The sequence below is a fragment of the Barbus barbus genome, assembly GCF_936440315.1.
Source record: "Barbus barbus genome assembly, chromosome: 11".
NCBI classification, from domain to species: Eukaryota; Metazoa; Chordata; class Actinopteri; order Cypriniformes; family Cyprinidae; genus Barbus; species Barbus barbus.
This window is the reverse complement of record NC_136739.1, coordinates 5,151,032-5,172,500: the sequence shown is the minus strand read 5'-3', so window position 1 is coordinate 5,172,500 and position 21,469 is coordinate 5,151,032. Positions and strand designations below refer to the sequence as shown.

The window sequence follows — 21,469 nt, the reverse complement described above, 5'->3', positions numbered from 1 at the left end:
TGTGAAAACTGGCCATGATACCAGGTTGTGATTGTTTGTTCCCTGTGTTCCAGTTGTTTCCTCAGATTGAGGAGGTAATGGTACAGCCCCTACGAGAGTCCCGGGACAGATACGAGGAGCTTAAACAGATAGATGACGCCATGAATGAGGTTAGCAGTGACCTATTATTATTACTTTTTAACTGATATTAGCCATTTCCTTCTCATCCCTATTTCTTTTCATAGGTGCAGAAAAAGAAGAGTGAAATTTAACAATGGGAGGAAAAAAGAAATGAGCAAGGTCAATGTCGAAACATTGTATTGCATGCATTTTAGTTATTTGTGTTCTATTTACAATCAAACCTAGCTTTGCTTATTTGTTTCTGCTGGAATCCCAGCAGAGGCAGTAAATGAGAGAAATCTTGGCCATCTGCTCAGAAAATCCAAAGCATCTTTCAGGGAATTGAACCATGTACAGCTCAGCTATGAACCATTTGTGTTTTTATTTGGTTTTGTAAAATTATAAACATTATACAGGATGTACAGATTTTTAGTCACTTTTACTCAATAAAAGTCTAACTTTAAGAACAACTGAAGCCACAGATCTCATTTTTAGAGCACTGTTATAATAAAATGTTCATTCCTGTTGTCTAATGAAAGCGCACCAGGATGTGTTTGACAGCACTGACTGTAGCTGAGTGAAAGTGTAGCGGCCTCTGGTGGCCAAAGCAGACTACAGCACCATGCTGTTCAGAAAATAGACCAAGTAGTTTAACCTGTAACGCTTTACTGAATGAATAAAGTCAATCATCGTCAATTAAAACAAAGAGATGTATAATTATATAAACAAAACAAACGAAACCAAGACTACGTTCTTTCAGCGCTGCTCTGTGTTTTACTTCTCTTAGGTTTAGAGCCGTTTGCTGCGGCTCTCTTCCTACTCTCCTGTTCTAGTCTTTCCTGTTTCTTCTGCAAATAGGATGTCATGTTGTCGAAGTTCACTTTATACAGGTGTTTAAACTGACTCTCCAGTCCCACAGAACCTGTGAACAGAGGACAAGAGGAAAGCTTGCAGCATGAAGTGTTCAGAATAAAGGTTGGAGGGGAAAAAAAAAAAAAATCAGATCTTCAGAGGTACGTTAACCCTATAAAGCATTACTGTATTATATTTGCTACATGAGTTGACATTTAATACAGCTTTAAGGGGTAATTTTATATATTGTTCCTCCTGAGATGCACTTTGAGGAATTTGTACATTGTAACCCTTTTCATTAATCCTTTCACAAATTCACTTATCTTCCTTCATATGTGACCCTGGACCACAAAACCAGTCATAAGGGTCAATTTTTGGAAATTGAGATTTATACATCATCTGAAAGCTTTTCATTGATGTATGGTTTGTTAGGATAGGACAATATTTGGCTGAGATGCAACTATTTGAATATCTGGAACCTGAGGGTGAAAAAAAAACAAAAACTAAATAGAGAAAATCGCCTTTAAAGCTGTCCGAACGAAGTTCTTAGCAATGCATATTACTAATCAAACAATAAGATTTGAGATTTACGGTAGGAAATTTACAAAATATCTTCATGGGACATAATCTTTACTTAATATCCTAATGATTTTTGGCATAAAAGAAAAATCGATTGTATTGTTGGCTATTGCTACAAATATACCCATGATGCTACTTATAACGGGTTTTGTGCTCCAGGGTCACATTACCTGGCAGGACCAGGTTGAGTTTATCAAAACTGAATCGGTGTCTGAGTAAATCGTTTTTTGCAGCTTTGTTTTGATAATTTTTTTGGGATTGAGGAGGAAGTTTTAAGTTCTGAAAGACTGTTTTCATACTGCACAACTGAAGATCAGTCATAAATTTGCTTTGTCATGATATGACTTTATTTTGGTTATTGGTTTATTCATTTTTGTTTCATTATAACATTTGTTGGATTTCTTACCTTTAAAGATATTCCACTGAGCTTGTAATACTTCAGTGACCCTCTTCAGTTCAGGAGGCTCTGAGTCGCACAGCTATGAACAAGCAGCATGAGTTAGTAAGAGCAGAGCTGACTTCAAAACATGGAAAGAAAGCTACATGACAGCATTTATGTACCTTCCAGTACTGCTCCGAGTATCTATACAGGAGTACATTCACATCTTCAGTCTCCAGTAAGACCCACAGCTGATTCTGTGAATCAAATGTCATGTCCCAGGGAGCATGAGGAAGATCAAGAGTCTCAGCAGGGCTCAGACACCCTTCTGTCCCAGAATCCACCACGAAGAGCTGAACTGAGGGGAATCTACACAGATGGATATGATTTTAACTGTATAATTGGTGTGTAAAAGACCACTTTCTTAAGACTGGTGTGTTTCTATTTTGACAAAAGAATACGGTTGTTGTTACTGAGACTCCAGAATCCAGTTAGAGGCAAGATAAACAGAAATCTGATGAAATGAAACAAACCTCTCACACTGGACAGCTATGTGTTTCCCATCTGGTGAGCTGATGATCCTGCTGACAGCAAACCTCTGAAGACAGAAAGAAATGTAGTCAGTGTCATTTGCTGAGATCGGTGTAAATGACAAAATATACACACCTGGATTCGAAAAGAAATAAACACTTTATAGCAGCGTCTCTAAAGCTGCTAAACTCAAATGAACAGAACCCAATAATCAAAGGTCCTTAATATAGGCTAAAATATTTCTTCTAGTAATTCTACTGTAATTATGAAAAATCTGTTTGTTTTTTACTAACAAACAAGGTAGAGTTTTTGCAAGATTTTTTGCATTTTAATTCAGTTACAGTAGATTATTTTGATATATAATTCAATTTCAAAATGTAATTAATTCTAGGATCTTAGTGATACCAATGAAAATGGTAGACTTTATTAATAAAAATTCAATAATATCATTAACAAATGTGTGTCTCTGGAGCACAAAACCAGTCATAAATAGCACAGGTATATTTGTAGCAAAGCCAAAAATACATTGTATGGGTCAAAATTATTGATTTTTCTTTTATGCCAAAAATCATTAGGATATTAAGTAAACAATGTTCCATAAAGAGATTGTCAATTTAATTTGATTAGTAATATGCATTGCTTTGGACAACTTTAAAGGCGATTTTATCAATATTTAGATTTTTTTTGCACCCTCAGATTCCAGATAGTTGCATCTCAGCCAAATATTGTCAGATTTAGACACCAGAAATTCACAGACCTCCAGCTGAAAGCCTTATATCTAGGTCAATAATGTATTTTTTGTGGGATTGTACAAAATATTGTATGTGTTATGTGCATGAATGGCTGACTGATATCAAATGGACAGCACCTTTTCTGTGTCTGTGTTTTCAGAGTCAAGGGTGAATTGCCTCAGGTCAACACTGTGTAACCGCCGACCACTCTCATAATGCCAGACCTTCATTGTGCCATCCTGTGAACACAACCATGTCAGTCCTAGTGCATTAAGACACTTATATCACCCTTATAAACTATCCCAACAGAATATTACAGTAAAGAAATGAAGGTAAACTGAAAAAGCACATACTCCTGAACCAGAAAGAAGCCAGTCAGGATGCCCCACAGGCACAAGCAATGCACTGACAAATCTGCACGAGAAAACAAACATGTTTGAACAAGTGGGAACAACACATGAGGTGTAATATCACTTGCTTCCCACAGTCCACACTTACTCTCTGTGCCCTAGACAGAAAGCCTGAATGTTGTAGGGTGACTGCCGGAAACTCACTCTGATCTTCTCATCTCGGTCGGCTGTTATAATATATTTATCATCAGGAGAAAGAGTCTGTAGAGGAACACACAAAAAGACACATTTATTAAAGCTGAATATTATTAGGTACTTAGAAATAACTTCACAATTAAGTGAAAACAAAAGAGAATTTTAAATATTTTTGTTTGGGTGCTGCATTAGCTCCTTAAAGAAATAGCACTTTGTTGAAGAAATATTTCAGCCATTTAATACTTTACCATCTCTAGATGTAAACACCAAAAAGATAAAATATTAAACTTTTTTTTTTTTTAAAGCTAGAAATCATTCGTTGATTAAGTGACTTCACAATTAAGTGAAAATTTTTAATATTTTTGTGTGGATACTGCTCTAACTGGAAAGCACTGTTCTGTTGGTGTACATCATACCACATCCAATAACATGGAGAGATGCCCCATCTTCAGCTCTCCTGGTTTGTGTGGCTCCAGAACAGAGAATGAATATACATCTCCAGATTTATCAGCCACAAAGACTTCATCCTCAGCCTGGGTAAATACAAGAGACGTGCATCGCCGCACAGCCCACCTACAAGAGGAAATAAGAGAAATAGATGAGTCCAAAAAAAAGTGTGTGTTCCCCAGAAACAGTAAGTGGTGAGTAAACTTGTTTTACTTTAAATATCCTCAGGAATGAGTGTGTGCTGTTACCGTGTACTAATGCACTGCCACGATGGCTCAGTACAGAAGAGAACAAGACGTTTGTGGTCATCAGAGAGCGCCACGTGCTTCCCAGACGCTGAGACAGCAAATGCAAGAATCCTGTCACTGCCACTGTCCTTCTCCTCTGATCCTTCCCCAGCACTGCAATACACAAATATATATTTTAAGATGTTTTTGCAATCCTCTACGTCTCGTGACATAACCCTCAGATAAAGAACTCAAAAAGAGAAAACAAACATACAAAAAAATTACCTTTTATTATCATCATCAGCTTCCTTTGGTTTCTTCTCAGCTTTGGCACAGTCAAACACAAACGGCTCTCTAGGAGGAAAAAAGTGAAAAGCATCTTTTTACAAAAATAAAACAAAAACAAGTAAAGGAGCAAATAGACAATTTTGAGAGATTATCAAATATAATGCTAAAATATCAATGCTGAAGTCCTCAGATTTTTGATAATTAATAATGCAATCAATCTGCAGAACTGATATCAGCGCAGCTGATTGGTTTATGCATGGATTCTTAAAATATATGATCACAAAGTCAAAATAATGAATTTCAAAATTGTATGACATTTTACTATCCTGTTTGAATTCAACCAAAAAGACAGGATAAAAACTGGTGTTTTACATCTTCAAATGCAGTACAACAAATTGTGTATTTATCACATTAATTTCAAGCTAACGTGTATTAAGCAAGCTGATTTAAAATGAGAGAAATAAACATAACACTAAACAGTAATGTATAGAAACCATAGTGCAATAGGATCCTGCAAAATGCACATGGGAACTTGAGATATCCTAAATAAATAGCTGGAACTGAATAGATAGTTGACAGTCTAAAATACAGCTACTCACATGGTCTGTTTAAGGTTTATAGCAACTAAAGTAGTAGAACAGCTCGACACAAACCAGTCGGAATTTGAACACACTACTGCCATGCTGCTGATTGTTGTTCAGTCGCGCATTTTATACGTCATTAACATAAACGTGCAGGAATCTGGCTTTACGAGCCCGCCATAAAGAGTGTACCGAAGAATAATAACACTTCAGTATTATTAAAAACAATTTATTAGTATTCTATTTCGCTTAATATTTTACGCTGTTAGGTGAAAAAAAAAAAAACTTGTTTGTACAGGACAATAATTGTATTGGGGTGCTTCTGGCTTCAGTGCAACACTTGTGTATTTTTCTCGAGCTGTCGTTTCTGAACATTTAATCAAACTGGAGCTTTGATTTGAAGATTTGTCACATTCAGGTAACTTTTGGATTCAGTGGCACATTGACCTGCACAAAACATCTCATCTAGGTAATTATATTTTTTTTCTGATGTGCATAACAAACACTGATCACTGTCACTGTCACTGTTAGCTATTGCATGTTCTAGTTCAGTGCAATCTGCTCTATATAAAAATACTGATTGGATTTCGAGCAAATTATGAAGTAACAATTTCATTTTTTTTCATGCAGCTGTTTTTGTCCACAGCAGTAAAGATGGCAGCCTCTTTGCTCAGGGTAGCACGACTCGGATCTCTCAGGGTAATCCACCATTTATTATGAAATATGCATGCATATAATAGTGCATTTACATATTCGTATTATTTAAACGCGTGAAACTGCGTAGTGAACACAAGCTAATGCTGCTCGAAGGTTAAAGCACTGAAGCATGTAATCCACTCAGACCACCTTCTTTGTGCTGGATTTACATGCACGACATTATTTACATCAAAATATTCCTGGTATCAAATAAGTGCATTTAGAACCCTGCATCTAAAATAGAGTTTCAAATAATTGTTTCTTTTTTGTTTTCCTTTTTTATATGCTTTCCCCCTATATTTTCGTTTTTAGAAAGTTTTTCTAAAAATCCCGATTTTATTTGTTTGAATGTCCATTTGGAAAAACTGAAAGTGTTGCTCAATTCGCAGAGTTTCCATGAGAACACTGTGTACTTTTTGCTGGTATATTTCTTTTAGACCACAGCAAACTACGTACAGTAGTATAAAAATAACTGCAGAAAGGTGGTTGTGATTATTCATAGGGATTTGCTGTTTTTTTAAATCTGTTGTTTTTGTGTGTCTCTTGTTGTTAGTGTCTGCAGACGGAGGGCTTGAGCTCTATCAGAAGAGCTCCTGCTGTAGCTTTCAGCTCCAAATCTGGGGACAGCAAGAAGTCCAAGAAGTTCAACAAAGGTAAATCTTTCTTCAATTTGTCACAAGCATTTTGTATATGTCATGTGCCATTCATTTGGGGGAGGAGGGCTCTGTATTCAGATCTTGACACCATACATGGGAAACTGAGGATCGTGTGGTTCAGGGGACGTGTCCTCTGACCTCAGCTGTTGTTTCTGAACCTGCTGGAGTGTGTTTTGTTCCTGTCTCTTACTGTGTCATGTAGGAGTAATATCTGTTCCAAAGTCATTGCCAAAAGTGTTCATACTCTTTGATGTTGACATGAGATATTTTACTTCTGCACATTTCTACAGTATGCTACAGTAAACAAACTTTACAATAAATTTTATTTGCACTCACTCACAAAATCACATATACAGTCACCTGATGCAACTCTAACAGGGAGATCAGGCCCCAAATGCAAAGCCTGCTATTATGATGAATTAAATGCACACACACACACAAACCTCAGTGATTGGACATGATAATCAGGTATTTCAAACAGACACGTAATATGCTCTATAATTTTTAATTTAATAAGTTTGTATAGAATATAGATACAGAATACAATGTTTTTGGAAAATATATTATTAAACTCTAATACAAAATATGTGACTAATTAAAATATACAAGCTTTAAAAATATCAAATGAACGCATGTTTAAAATATTTTTTACGATTTAAACTGTTGGAAAAATGTTGCTGTCATATCCAAGGAGGGTTAGGGCTAACAAGTTTAGGATGTATTCCGGAATCAAATGTGTTTTTTTTACAGTTTACTCTGTCAGCAAAATGTATAGTGTTTGCAGACTTTTTGCCAATGATTGTATATGCAAAATATAAAGATGGACCAGAATCTCCTAAAATCAATAAGATCAAAGTGTGGTTCCAGCATCTTGTAAGCACAAGCACTTTTCTAGTACATAAATTAGTAGTTTTATAGAGTCTTGAACAGACACCAGGAAATAAATGGGCTTGACGGTAGTTTCAAATAGAAATTTGCATAGGTCTATTCAACTTCAGTCAGTTTGTTGAGTATGTGAACTTTGTGATTAAACAAAAAATTGTAATTTTAAGAAATAAATGTTTTAATAACTGACACCAGCAGACCCAATCTACAGTATATTGTTAATAAAGACACAACAATTGGATGATTGGTCTTTTCTTTTTCTCTGTGGGCATTTTTAAGTCAAACTGGTCTCATAGAGTTCTTGAAGATAACCTAATGACCTGTAATCCATAATTGTTGCTGTACTATGTTCCTCTTAGGTTAGAGGCAACAGAGGGCTTGAGAAAGGGCTTGCCATGTTGTGTTGTACTGATAGATATGCTTAGTGCTATATGTGGATGTCCTAACTACTTGTATATGTCACCTTGACAATTCTAGCTAAAGAATGCACTGCGTGAATGCGTTCATTAAGCCACTCCCTCTGTTCATTCAAGAGAATCTGGTGAAGTGACTTCTTGTTGAAAATAAAAGATGAACAAAACATAAATATGAAAATGCCTCTTAAAAGAACTAATTTTAAATAATTTGAATAATAATATGTATTAGCAATATTAATAGTAATCATGATGATTATGTGCTGGTACCACAGTTTGATCATGTTTGACCACAAATTCAAATATAGTGTGAACAGTTGTCATCTGATTCAGAGCAGTTACTTGGCTCTACTTTAAAATAATGGTAATATGAGAATATATAGCCCTTTAGCTTCAATAATTCTAGAATTGTGGAATAATTATAGTTCAATAATCTTTTACATTTTAACTTGGAATTTTTTTTTTTCATACATTTTTTTCTGAAAATGGGGTTTACTGAATGTGAAATGTTTAAGTTACTTTTCTTGTCAAATGGCTCCTTTTAATTAGCCATAGTTCAAATTTGATTTACATGAGTCAGGTTATATTGGTGTTCAAAAGCTCCACCACCTCAGTGGATGCTCATCTGCCTCTAATTGTTGAAGAAATTGGGTAAGTTATTTTGCTGTATGAGTTTAGTGGTCTCCATTCAGCTTGATAATGCAAATGATGAAGCAAATTATTACATTTCTATTTTTGCCCTCCTTCCCCCTCCATCCTAGAAAAAGCAGCACCAAAAACTTACTTCGATATAGAAAAACTTGTCCAGCACAAATCATTTGTGGAATTCCCCAAGAAAGAGGTTGTAGCTTCGGTTGCTGCGGCCTCTACAGAAGCAGCATCTGTTGCTGCCCCTGCACCTGAACCAGTTGTAACTGCTGCTGTGCCTGCAGCCGAAGCTGCTGCTCCCAGAGCTGAAGCCATTGCCCCCGCAGTTGAAGCCGCTGCCCCCGCAGTTGAAGCCATCCCTGCAGTTGAAGCCGCTGCCCCTGCAGTTGAAGCCGCTGCCCCTGCAGTTGAAGCCGCTGCCCCTGCAGTTGAAGCCATCCCTGCAGTTGAAGCCGCTGCCCCTGCAGTTGAAGCCATCCCTGCAGTTGAAGCCGCTGCCCCTGCAGCTGAAGCCATCCCTGCAGTTGAAGCCGCTGCCCCTGAAGTTGAAGCTACCCCTGTAGCTGAAGCCGCTGCCCCTGTAGTTGAAGCCGCTGTCCCTGTAGTTGAAGCCGCTGCCCCTGAAGTTGAAGCCACCCCTGTAGTTGAAGCCGCTGCCCCTGTAGCTGTCCCTGTAGTTGAAGCCGCTGCCCCTGAAGTTGAAGCCACCCCTGTAGTTGAAGCCGCTGCCCCTGTAGCTGAAGCCGCTGCCCCTGTAGTTGAAGCCGCTGTCCCTGTAGTTGAAGCCGCTGCCCCTGAAGTTGAAGCCACCCCTGTAGTTGAAGCCGCTGCCCCTGTAGCTGAAGCCGCTGCCCCTGAAGTTGAAGCCGCTGCCCCTGTAGTTGAAGCCGCTGCCCCTGTAGTTGAAGCCGCTGCCCCTGTAGTTGAAGCCGCTGCCCCTGAAGTTGAAGCCACCCCTGTAGTTGAAGCCGCTGCCCCTGAAGCTGAAGCCGCTGCCCCTGTAGTTGAAGCCGCTGCCCCTGAATTTGAAGCCACTCCTATAGCTGAAGCCGCTGCCCCTGTAGCTGAAGCCGCTGCCCCTGTAGCTGAAGCCGCTGCCCCTGTAGTTGAAGCCGCTGCCCCTGTAGCTGAAGACGCTGCCCCTGAAGCTGAAGCCGCTGCCCCTGCAGTTGAAGCCACTCCTGTAGCTGAAGCCGCTGCCCCTGAAGTTGAAGCCATTGCGCCTACACCTGATGCCACAGTTTTTCCTTCAGAAACCATTGCTGAAACTGCATCCCCTGCAGCTGAAGCTGCAGCCCCTGCTGCACCAGCCTCTGAAGATGCATCTACAGGAGAAGCCCCTGTCCAGGAAGCAGTTGCTAAAGTTGCAGAAGCTGTCAGTGAAGTAGTTGCAGAAGTTGTGGCGGAAGCTTCTCCAGTTGTAGCGGCTATTGCTGAGGTAGTTGGAGAATCTGGCCCTATTGAGGTGGTTGCAGAGGCAGCTCCTGCTGAAGACCTGATAGATCCTGCCCCTGTGACCTCAGATGCTACTGAAGTTCCAGCAGAAGTTGTGGAGACTCCTGAGGGTACTCACCATATCCCCTATAACCCCCTTTCATATATTGGGATACAGCAAAATTTTGAAAGCAGTTTGTTCTTAATTTCGGTTACAGGTTTTTTATATACAAATTTGTAATGCTAATGGTAAAGTTATAATCACAATGCATTTTTTACCCTTTCATTTATACAGTTAGTTACAATACAATGTGTCATTAGCTTTGTCATTTCATTGCATTGTCATGTGTTAGTTCATAGCATACATGCAAGTGCATTTAGGGGTGTAACGGTAAAGTAGCCTACTTACCAAGCTCCAATTCCTGTGGAACACAATTGAATCACAATTGAAAACAACCAAAGGAACAACACATCCACAGTAACACAATGCTTTATAGAGGAAGGAAGGAACTTGTGACGAGTTCTGGCTGATGGGGCTAGCCACACATACCAGGATAGCAGGAGACCCGTCACACTACGCTTTTGATTAATTAGGGCTAATATTGGATAATTAAACCTTCATGGTGTTTAATAGAGTATTAACGTCACCATTAATAAGAAATTTAGAAAAGATTTTTTACTAAACTGTGACAACAGAACACTATCTTTAGAAACCGTGACACCCCTAATTGTTTCTCTACAACATCCCAACAGAAACTCAAGTTGCTCATTTAAGGCTATATTCATTTTCTAAGCTGGAGCAGAGATGGCACACCATTTTTCTTTTTGATGGTGTATTTTAAGTCTGTGCCCTGGTTTTCAGTCCATGAACATAGCCTGTCTCCCTATCCGTCATCCGTCTTTGTGCATGTCTGTATTATATATGTTTGTTTGTAATTTTTTGAGTCTTCATGTTATGCAATGCACGTTTTTCACTGCATAATTTCACTGACTGCTACCTTTCGGTTATATGTATTATTTCTGCAGCTTTTTTTACACATCTCTTTTTTTTTCTGTTCATGGAGTTGTTCATTATTCCATGTATTTGACCTCTTGTATCCTGCTCCTGTCTTCCTTTGCTTCTTTCATTGAAATCTTGTCTTTGTTCAGTCCCTGTATTTATGACCTCACTCCTCAGAGAGTAACTGTATTTACTAGGGCTATCAATTTATCATGAATTCAGTACACTGAAAAAGAACTTGGTGTAGGATTTAGTTGGAAACAATTACACAAATAATTACAAAGAAACGGCAAGTATCATGTTGAATATAATGTGAAAATAGTTGCACATTTCACTGTTAAAATTTCACATCTACCCAAATTGCCGTCAGTTTAGTTCATTGAAGTTGAAGAACTTGAAATGCTCATTGCGCAAGGCGCTAAAAAACAGCGAGATACGACACAAGACATATATGTTTAGCATATTTCCATAGTCTGACAATTAAAAAACAGCACCTTTGGTCCTGTATAAATGTCCCTTAAGTCTACAACAGGCAAACAGACAAAATAGATTACTGTTGAATATAAGCAAAATGTAATTATGTAAATTAAACTGTATATAAAGCCACTTTTCTGCCAATTTATTCCATGCTTAGTCTGTCACAGTAATATCAGTTATGTTTATTATTTAGCATATCAATTTTATTAACACGTTAATTGATGATTTAATTGACAGCCCTATTATAGACAAATTATTATTGGAATTGTTTTCTCATTTATGCCCCATCCCAACTCCCCCATCTGTGAAGATAACACTCCATTTGTTGTGCTTTATTAGAAATTGTCACTTTGTCAGAACAAATGTTGGGTTTAAGGTTTAAAAATGTTAGGTTTAAGATATCATCACAGGTGATGCATTGCTATGTTTGTTTACGAGTAACATGTAAATGTACTTTGACCTCACCTTTCTTTCCTGTTGCTCTTTCCTCACTCAAACACACTTTCTTTGTCATCGTCTCACTTTTCTTCCCAGGGGGTCGCATGATATCAGTGATCGGTTAATTATCCTCTTATCTTTTCCTGTGTACTGTGGTTTATATGTCAAAGTTAAATATGAAATGCTCCTTACCCACTTTCCCAATATGGTGTATGGTACATTGAGTGAGATTGCTGTATGTGGAATGGAAGCAACCATTTATTACAGGATGCAAAATTAAGAATGTATGACGATTTGAATTAATAATCACAAGTTGTTTGATGGGCATTTGGTTATGATTATTACACAATGCCTCATCACTCTTATGAGATGAAATGCTTCCGTTTCATTTCAGTGTAGATGCAACCTCTGTCCTAGTTACTCACCGCCTGACTCAATTCTCTTTAGTTCACTAGATCTAGTCTCCACACCAGGCACTCTTCTCATGCATGAGGGTTAAAGAAGACTGGTTTCTCTGTTTAGTGTACAAGATATCAAGGATTCTGGCATCCATATACATGTCTGTTTCTTAGAGATTATATAAACACTTGTTAATTGTTGTTTTTCCTGTGATTGTCAGCTGGATTGGACCCCATTCAGAAACTTTTCCTAGATTCAATTCGTGCATACTCCACAAAAAGCGGGTACATGGGTGTTATACTATCATACTCTCTTGCTTGTCTCTGAAGAGTGATGCTGCTCTTTGTGATCTTGCATTTTTAATTAAATTGACAGTTACTTTTCATGTTTTCTCAGTGGTGGTCTAGTTGATGCCGGTCCAGAATATCAGAAGGCTCTTGCTGAGGAAATAACTAAACTGCAGCGGTTGTACGGTGGTGGTGATCTGTCTTCCTTCCCTGAGTTCAAATTCCCTGGTGTGTACATTTATTTACGTCTAAAATTAGAATACAACACCTTCAGAATGCAACATCAGGAATATGAGTTTTAGGGCTGACATCTCAGTTTTGTTTGAGTGTTAAGCCCCATTCACGCCAAGAATGATAACTATAAAGATAACGATATTAGTGTTCACACCAGTGAATGATATCGTCTGTTTATTCCAAGCGCACGCTCGTCTTTAATATTTAGAACGATTTTTAGAAGTATATCTTTATAGTTATCGTCCTTGGTGTGAATGGGCTAAAGTTGACTTTTTTTGCAGTGCATTTGACTAACATTATCCCTTTTTGTATTTACAGAGCCTAAATTTGATGACGTGTCCTCCAAGTAAACTTTTGATCCTTTCCTGTGCAATTTTGTGAAGAAGTCTATTAAATTACTTTAATCTGTAAAAGTGAACATTTTGTGAGATTTTTAATTTTGTGAGACTCTAAATAGCTATTTTTCAGAAATTCTTATGTCTTATGGACAAAACTACCTGGCATGTATAATGCACATGTGGAAGAGAGCATAAGCTTAGCTGTGATAGAAATGCTTGTTGCTTTACATAATGTTTGTTAGTGTAAAATATCTGGGAAAAGAGCTGAATAAACTGAGCCACGCATCTTCTGTCTGGTCTGAGTGTTTTATTTTTTAGAAATTATTTGAATAAAATGCCTATGAAATTGTGTGCAGTGGTGTATTTCATCTTAGTTTTTGGATTATTAATATAATCGTAAATCATTACATTTTCTGTTAAATGGGATGTGGAGAAAATGCCATACAAATGGATTTTTGATATTGAAATTGTTAGCTATATTCACTGCTTTTTTAAAGCTCAAAATAGGTCACCTATGAGATTTGCTTAGATCCAATGAGAAAGTGTTTTTATGAGATGAGATGAGAGGAGGGTCTTACAACGGTAAATAAAGTTGGTTCAGTTAAGTTTTATATATATATATAGTATTTTTTTTTACTCTTTACTTCAAAAACTATGTCTAAAAAGGGTAATATTTTATGTAGTTGAGGTCTGAGATGTGGGAATGGTGAAGAGAGACAGCATTTTAGGTAAGCATTGCAGTCTAATCAGCCAATATTGTCTTAAATAGCCTGCATAGCACTTCATCTTTTATAACTTGAGATATTGACCCAATATATTAAATCTTTATTTTTGTAAAATGTTGCAACAAGATGGGTTTTTTTTTTTAAGTTTTGGACATATAATAATAATAAAAAAAAATATATTTTTTAAATGTCTCAAAGTAACTACAAATGAGCATGTAAAACAAATATCTTTTAAAAGAAATTCCATGTGGCGCATGCCCCTGATCCGCACAATATTCTCCCCTTTATCTGTGCATCTTTGTGTGTAATATGAGGGCTATTTAGATGGCCTAAGGAATGTTGTCTATATAAGCCCCAAAATGGTGTAATTCAAGGAGGTATGCAATGACTGTATAATAAAACGTGACATACACTTCATATCTAAATCGATTTTGTTAAATCTGTAAGGAGGCGCGTAGAATGCTGTATCAAAACATTCTGTAAAAGTATGAAAGACTTGAATTATGTTCATTCTTGCTTTAAAATAAAACACACCCTTCATTTTGAGGGAACTATTGATAACGACCGATTTTCCACACGGACAATAATAAGAGGAGAGCAACGATGGCGACGTCCCTGCTCAGGTTAGGTCGAGTAGCATATGTCAAGGTAATAATAAACGTATTTACTACTAATATGGTCTAGAGATACATTGTAAATATGTTTTAAGAGCTTTTCGCATAAGATTTTGGTGAAGACACGTTAAAACTGGACTTACATCTCTGTCCGTTATAATAGTGAAATGTCAGTAAAATATTACATTACGTTAAATAACCTATATATTATTTTATTTAATAATTAAAAAATGTTACTGGATTAATAATATGCGTGTCTGTGTTCATACAGGGTGTGCTGCGTGAGGGCTGTTACATTAGAGCTCTCTGCACTAAAGCGGACGTCCCACCCATAACAGCAAAGAAGGCAAAGGCTTCAAGTAAGAGTAAAGGCATGCTTTTTCCTATCTTCCATCTCGAGTTTCAACCCTTAATGTCCTGTTTGTGTGATGTTCACATACTAAACTCCAACCTCACTCATAATCTGTCTACAGCATGATTATAATATGTGTGTATTTAATATGTAGCCATGTTGCATCTTCTTCCATACTTAGGGCCTGTCTCAATTACCCACACTTGTTGTCTTTGCACTTACGCGAGTTTATATTACTGATGTGTATTTCCTGGATTTAGTCCAAGTGTTCAAGTGGGCATGAAGACTGCAGGGGTGTGTAAACATTTGATTAGCCGATGGGACACACTTACAACATAGTGTTGTAAAAAATGCACACTTTTACTATATTTGCACATTTTGATCTATTTTTTTCCCTTAGATGTCCTTATATGTAACAAATGACACAATTTATTGATTGTGATGCTTCTAATTAAAGGGATAGGTCACCCAAAAATTAAAATTACGTCATTATTTACTCACCCTCATGTCATTTCACCCAAAAGAAAATATGTTGGTAACCAACCAGTTTTGATTCCCAATGACTTCTGTTGTACGGACAAAAAATGCCAAAACGGGTAACGGTTTGGTTACAGACATTCTTCAAAATGTCGTCTTTTATGTTCTACTGAAGAAACGCCATCATAAAGGTTTGGAATAAAATCCAGTTTGCAAAATACATGTACGCATCTCTTTACCAATGCAATGCGTAACAGTAGCAACCAAATTTTGTCTTAATACCTAATTTGACTGACAAAACCATAAAGTTTTTCTAATTTTTTTGGGGCATGTGAGTTCCATGGTGAATGATGGGATGCACTTAGCCTCAAATACTGCCCTGAAGCGGTATTAGTGTTAGTGTGGGTTTAGTGTGCATTAAGGTCACTGAGCTTTTGCCATTTTTCAGACCTGAGACCTGTCTTGTGCACGCACTTCCTGTCACATGCACACGCTCTCTAGTGGCCAAGACCGCAAGTGTGGGTATTTTGGACAGGCCCTTACCCTCTGAACTAGATCCTATCCCTTCAACCTCGTGCTTTCTAAAGACATGTGCTTCATTTCATTCAAAACCATCATTTACTTTTGGCTGAGCTGGTTGAGGACATACAATGGAAGCTTGTGCAGTTATATTAATTGGTTTTAAAAGCATGCACAAATTTTCTTTAAAGATATCTGCATGACTATTCTTGTTCAAGGGACTCTTCAATGCTTTTACTGTTGAAGGTGACTTTCACAATCAATTTGTAGTACTGTGCAAAGTAATGTTTTTAATTATGTTGTTTGGTATGGGACATATTGAAACCTTTTTCATGTGTTTTCCCTTATAAACCATGATTTGCCCTCAGGTATTTATAATTTAGACGAGGAAACATTGTCATTCAAGAGAGTATTGTATTCGACATGCAAAATTTGTATACTCCCTTGAGTGAAAGGTGATGAATAGGTATATTTCATGGAATTAACACAATTAACATTTTAAAACTTAGCAATAATTAGTAAAAGATAAATTTTTAATCTTTTAGTTGTACATTAGTATATGCATTAATACCACTCAAAAGACTGTGGTCAGTAAGATTTTTTTTATGGTTTTGAAAGAAATATCTTATGCTCACCAAGGCTGCATTTATTTGATCGAAAATACAGTAAAATTGTGAAATAATTATGACAAAATTATAAACTAATTTTTTTTTTTCTGTGATGGCAAAGATTAATTTTTCAGGAACCATTACTCTACATTTGTGCTGCTTAATGTTTTCAGGATTCTAAAAAAATAAATATATAAAATAAATATTTTGTAATATTATATGTCTTTACTGTCACTTTTGATCTGAATGAAAGCATACATTTTAAAAAACCTTACTCACCCCAAACTTCTTAACACTAGTGTAGGTGGCCTCTAGAATTACAGACAAGGACTTAAAGGCACAAAACAACAATTTAGATTTTTTTATGTGGTCTTTAAAATTTAATTATTACTCTACAGTGTTCTTGTTCATTAGCTGGACTAGCCTGAAAATGCGTTTTTTAACCTGGTTTTACTAAAGATGCGATTTTTGTAAGACTTTATTGGTGATTTGAACTATTTTAGCAAACAGATTTTAGTCTTTCCACATTCAGGTAGTGCTGTACTTGCATGCCTTTTGCCTAGATAGAAAATAACTGCCTTGGAGGTTGCTACGTGGGCTGACAAGACTTAAAGGGACTTTGATAGGGTGTGCAAGGTTTTCTTAAGGTGTTTGCTGGGATTAACAGTTGAACAGGAGGATTTCTGAAATGTAATAAACTACAAATACTCATATTTTATCCCATTTGCCATTTCCTCAGCCATAGAGGCCGATGAGAGGGCCTCTCTTCTAGCCTACAAGCCCGCAGTTGCCTTCCCTTCTAAGCTGTCTGCCACAGGATTTCTTCCCAAAAATGTAGCTTTAGGTGAGTCTGAAAGCGCTGAGGCTGTTTCCACAGCCGCTGCAATTGAGACGACAGCTGGCGATCCAGTTACTGATACGGCAGCAGCTGAAGTTGCTGTTGAAGAGGCAAAGATCACTGAAGTCCCACCTACTAATAAAGTCACTACAAAAAGCGAAGGAAGTAAGGCCTCGGATGTTGAGGCAGAAGTACAGAAAGATCAAGACGACAGCTCTTCTTCATCCTCATCCTCCAGTGATTCTGATTCAGATTCAGATTCAGATTCTGATGATGAAAAGCCGAAGACTGAAACATCAGAAACACTACAGTCTGGAGAGAAAGCAGCAGAGGAGAAGAAAGCTCCTGGTCTGACGACTGAACAAGTAGATAAGAAAGCAAAGCCCAAATCTGCCTCATTTGGAGAAGCTCAAGAAAGTGCAAAAACTGTGACTAAAGCAAAACCAGAAGAGGTTCCCACACCAAGTGCTAAACCAGATGGATCAGATGAGACCTTTATTGATCCTGCCCCTATAGTATCATCCTCCACAACTGAATCGATTCCAGAAATGTCCAGTGAATACATTGAAGCTGATACTACTGATCAGATAGTGGACAGTGCAACAGAAGTTAAAACGGCTCCAGAGGAGGAGATTGTTGTTGAAAAGGAACCAGAAATCAAAGCTGAAGATACTTTCAAAGTTGCTGCAGAAGTTGTCCCAGAAGTCCTTACAGAAGCCAGACCTGAAGAAATAGTCAAAACCGCTGTTGAAACTAGTCCTGGAGTAGCTCCTGGGGCTTCTGGAGATGTTGCAGCTAAACCTGAAGATGCACCATCCAAAGCTGAGGCAGGAACGCCAGCAGCCCCTTCAGAAGAGCTGGTAGACCCTGCACCTTTGGCCGTTGATGCTGTGGAAGCTCAGGCTGAGACGAACGTTTTGGAGACACCTGAGGGTACACCACACATCCTTACTCAGTTTCTTTCTCTGGATACGTCACATCACAGAAACACATTTCTCTTACCATTTATTCAACACTAACATCTTTTTATGGCAGCAGTGGGATTGCTTTTGCACAAAGTCTTTGCTCAAATGGCTTTGCAGCTTTTAATCTTCAATATGCATTTGCATTAGATTGGCTTTTCTTATTTAGTTCTTTTATTAAATATTGTGTTTTCATAAATTTGCATGACTTTGCATGACTTATTAATTCTACTTGGATGTTTGGGTTGGCTTCTATTAATCCTATTTATTCTATTCATTACTCATTACACTCTTCTGTCTGTATTGTAGTATAATAATATTAATTAAACATATAACTCATTTCAAAATAGTTCTGTAGAGAGTGACATTAACAAAAGTACCGTATCTACTATAGTCACTTTAATAGTGCTCCCCCTCCTGTGCATTTCTGCTTTCATCAGCAAAGCATTCACACATAAAGCAATATACAGCAAGATAGTAACTTATTAATTACAGTAATTTTAATTTCTGATAACATGAGCAGCAGGGACAATTAGCTTAGAGTGACCCGAGTTTGAGTTCTATTCCCTTTTCTCCTATCTAGTTGTCTTCTGCCACTTTCAACTGTCCTAGCTAAATAAAAGTAAAAATAAATAATTTAATTTTTAAAAAGTTTATATTCTTCATGCAAATGAGAAGTGCTGTTCCTCAAAGGCAAATCACTAGTTCTAGTTTTGTGTAGTCTCTCCTGAGCGATTCATTCATGCATATCATCATCATCATGATGGATGATTATATGTGATGCATTATGCATTTTAACAGATTTTCAAAAGCTCTTTGACTCTTCAAAACAGTAGCACTGTATGAGCGCCTACTTAAACCAATAATATTCCCACTCCAGTGATAAAATTGCTGTATGTATGAATGCATTTTAGCACGTCGGAGGGGTAGAATAGTTGTGGCTCATTACATTTCTTGGTTACACTTTTGTTAAAGTGTAATTATAAATTTAAGTACTGAGTAATATTAATTAACTACATGTACTTACTATATGGTTAGGATTAGGGTTACTTGCATGTAATTATGCATAACGTATTGTTATTATAATAGTAAGTACATGTAGCGTGTAACAAGGACACCTTAAAATAAGATCTTACCCATTTTTTCCATAGAAAACAAAAAACGAAAGGCAACTCGCCTCATAATTGACATGAACAACACATTTATTTATTGCAAGAAACAGATACTTAAAATGTTTCTGTACAACATTGTCCACTGGAGATGAGTGTGTGTTTTCTCAATGGGAGCTGAGGCTCACATGGAAGATTGTCAATTTTGGATATTGGAATAAGTAGTAAAAGCATTGTGCAAATAAGCTTTCAGAAAATTTTGCATTTTTTATCTGTAATTATTTTATGCTTGATGTACATATTTTCTTAATTTGAGAAATATTGTTTGTTAATGGTAATATTTTTCCGTGTGGAGACGGAAGTTAATCCATTAATTTTCCTGTTTCAGCATCCCATATTGATGTTTTTAAGCGATTGAGATCATATATAATGAGGTTACTTACTGACATTAATTTTGGATACTTTAAATGTTTTGTTCTGTAATAACAAACAAGTGTGTTATGTCAAGATTCATAAATGTGGGGGTTTTGGTTTATCAGTTTGTGTACTTATGCTGTAACAACTTGTTGGTGTTACAATATTTTTTTCATAACATTTATGGTAAAACTGAGCAATATAATAGAGTAAAGATGGAAAGATCCAAGCTTTATAAGCATCTGGTTTACTTTAAGGTTTGATTGGCTGTAGCTGTAGTAGGTGAAATGGAAAATAACAGAGCAATTAAGGTTATTGAGAGAGATACTGTCAGACGCCTGTAGTCTAGGTAAAAAGCTAGAGGCCCCTCACACCTTTTTGTGTAAAGGACCACCTGTGGGTTGAAAGTGATTACTGTAAAGCCATGAAAGTGTGAAGATTCAAATCAGAGTTAAGGAATTAACAGGAAGACTCTTCCTCGCCTCTCTTAGATGCACTTCCTTCTATGATCACTTAAAAAAAAAAAAAAAATTCTTCAGAATATAGTTTAATTTTTACTTTGATTTGTCCTTGTGCAAATATTTTCATTCAAGATTATCTTCCAATCTAAAATAAATGTTCAGTTACTTATTCCTTGGGCACGGTACTCATTGCTTTTTCCCTGAAACAGCTTCTTGTCTTTCCGTTGCTATCAGATGCATTTTGAGTGTTGTTTTTTCCCCAGTTCCACATGTCTTACATTGAATCTCTTACATTATTGATTTCCCCAGAGAAAGCCCTGGAGCTGGAGCCGGAGCCGCAGCCACAGCCTGAACCCTTTGACAACACCACGTACAAGAACCTGCAGCACCACGACTACACCATGTACACCTTCTCTGATGTAGATGTAGAGCTGTCTAAATACCGTCTGCCCCAGCCTTCCGCAGACAAACACTGAGCCTGTGTTATTGCTACCTTTGTCCACAACCCTGCTTTTTCCACGTATTAATTGATCCTCAGATGATTTACTGGCAAATCTCAAGCTTTTTGCTATAATTCTATAATTATGGAATTAAAATGATTTAACCTCATCTGAGTGGTTCTAGAGTTATTTGTTGCTGTTGTCTTCTACAGTATTTGGTGTTGATCTCGGTTTATACTTTATTCTAATGAGACATGCTTGTCTTCATTACACTGTTTATTGCATAAAGGAGGGTAGTGTACTTCTAACCTTAAATTGGATGAATGAAAAATGAACTAATTTCTAATGTCTCATGACTAATTTCTAGCTTATGTTAATTATTAGTTTCTGCCACAGAATTAAAAAAAGTTGATTGTGACTTTTCATCTCACAATTTGAATGTTTCTTGAAATTCTAAGAAAAAAATACTGATTTCTTTAATCTCTTCTCGCAAATCAGATTTTTTCTTAGAATCCTGAGTTTACCACAACATAGTTAAAAAAAATAAAAAGGTGAAGGTGACATTTTATGTATATTGCAATTCTGACACACACACACATATATATATATATATATAGCTCACGATTCTGGCATTTTCCTTACAATTCGTAGAGAAATAAAAAGGCCTTTTCCATAACAACTAAATGGTATTTCTGTACTTTTAAACATGATTTGCCCACTGCAAGATCCTTAAAAAAAAATGAACTCATGAATACAAAGATTTATTTAAAATGTAGACAAACCTAA

The 21,469-nt window shown here is 36.9% G+C and overlaps 4 protein-coding genes across 14 annotated transcripts in view; 3 read left to right on the top strand and 1 right to left on the bottom strand.

Moving 5' to 3' along the window:
• The window catches only part of LOC306876749 (high affinity cGMP-specific 3',5'-cyclic phosphodiesterase 9A-like), a 22,161-nt gene extending 21,589 nt beyond the window's left edge, over window positions 1-572 (top strand). For all 7 annotated transcript variants that reach the window (XM_079428138.1, XM_079428140.1, XM_079428139.1 and 4 more), the window contains 2 exons: window positions 54-149; window positions 225-572. In XM_079428138.1, coding sequence (XP_079284264.1) covers window positions 54-149; window positions 225-251 — 123 coding nt within the window. In that variant the 3' untranslated portion in view covers window positions 252-572. The remainder of the gene's footprint in view (window positions 1-53; window positions 150-224) is intronic.
• On the bottom strand, window positions 459-5,394 carry LOC306876751 (tRNA (guanine-N(7)-)-methyltransferase non-catalytic subunit wdr4-like). Of its 2 annotated transcripts, none has more exons than XM_079428145.1 (11): window positions 5,278-5,394; window positions 4,676-4,744; window positions 4,412-4,564; window positions 4,133-4,289; window positions 3,670-3,782; window positions 3,525-3,585; window positions 3,309-3,410; window positions 2,443-2,507; window positions 2,092-2,278; window positions 1,937-2,009; window positions 459-1,046 (listed from the first exon to the last, which is right to left on the bottom strand). In XM_079428145.1, exons 1-11 carry the CDS (start codon window positions 5,358-5,360, stop codon window positions 994-996), a joined length of 1,116 nt encoding a protein of 371 aa, XP_079284271.1. In that variant the 5' UTR covers window positions 5,361-5,394; the 3' UTR covers window positions 459-993. The 2 variants fall into 2 exon arrangements, with proteins under 2 accessions (XP_079284271.1, XP_079284270.1); XM_079428144.1 differs by having other exon boundaries at window positions 462-1,021.
• On the top strand, window positions 5,378-13,454 carry LOC306876748 (uncharacterized protein). Of its 2 annotated transcripts, none has more exons than XM_079428134.1 (7): window positions 5,378-5,728; window positions 5,890-5,958; window positions 6,509-6,608; window positions 8,671-10,122; window positions 12,526-12,589; window positions 12,702-12,820; window positions 13,145-13,454. In XM_079428134.1, exons 2-7 carry the CDS (start codon window positions 5,914-5,916, stop codon window positions 13,174-13,176), a joined length of 1,812 nt encoding a protein of 603 aa, XP_079284260.1. In that variant the 5' UTR covers window positions 5,378-5,728; window positions 5,890-5,913; the 3' UTR covers window positions 13,177-13,454. The 2 variants fall into 2 exon arrangements, with proteins under 2 accessions (XP_079284260.1, XP_079284261.1); XM_079428135.1 differs by having other exon boundaries at window positions 5,439-5,728; window positions 5,906-5,958.
• A 1,015-nt stretch (window positions 13,455-14,469) lies between these two features.
• Window positions 14,470-21,357, top strand: LOC306877300 (uncharacterized protein). Of its 3 annotated transcripts, none has more exons than XM_079428997.1 (4): window positions 14,470-14,537; window positions 14,775-14,862; window positions 17,199-18,230; window positions 20,553-21,357. In XM_079428997.1, exons 1-4 carry the CDS (start codon window positions 14,493-14,495, stop codon window positions 20,717-20,719), a joined length of 1,332 nt encoding a protein of 443 aa, XP_079285123.1. In that variant the 5' UTR covers window positions 14,470-14,492; the 3' UTR covers window positions 20,720-21,357. The 3 variants fall into 3 exon arrangements, with proteins under 3 accessions (XP_079285123.1, XP_079285121.1, XP_079285122.1); XM_079428995.1 differs by having other exon boundaries at window positions 14,474-14,537; window positions 14,775-14,874; XM_079428996.1 differs by having other exon boundaries at window positions 14,474-14,537; window positions 14,775-14,868; window positions 20,553-21,112.
• The last annotated feature ends 112 nt before the right edge of the window (window positions 21,358-21,469 follow it).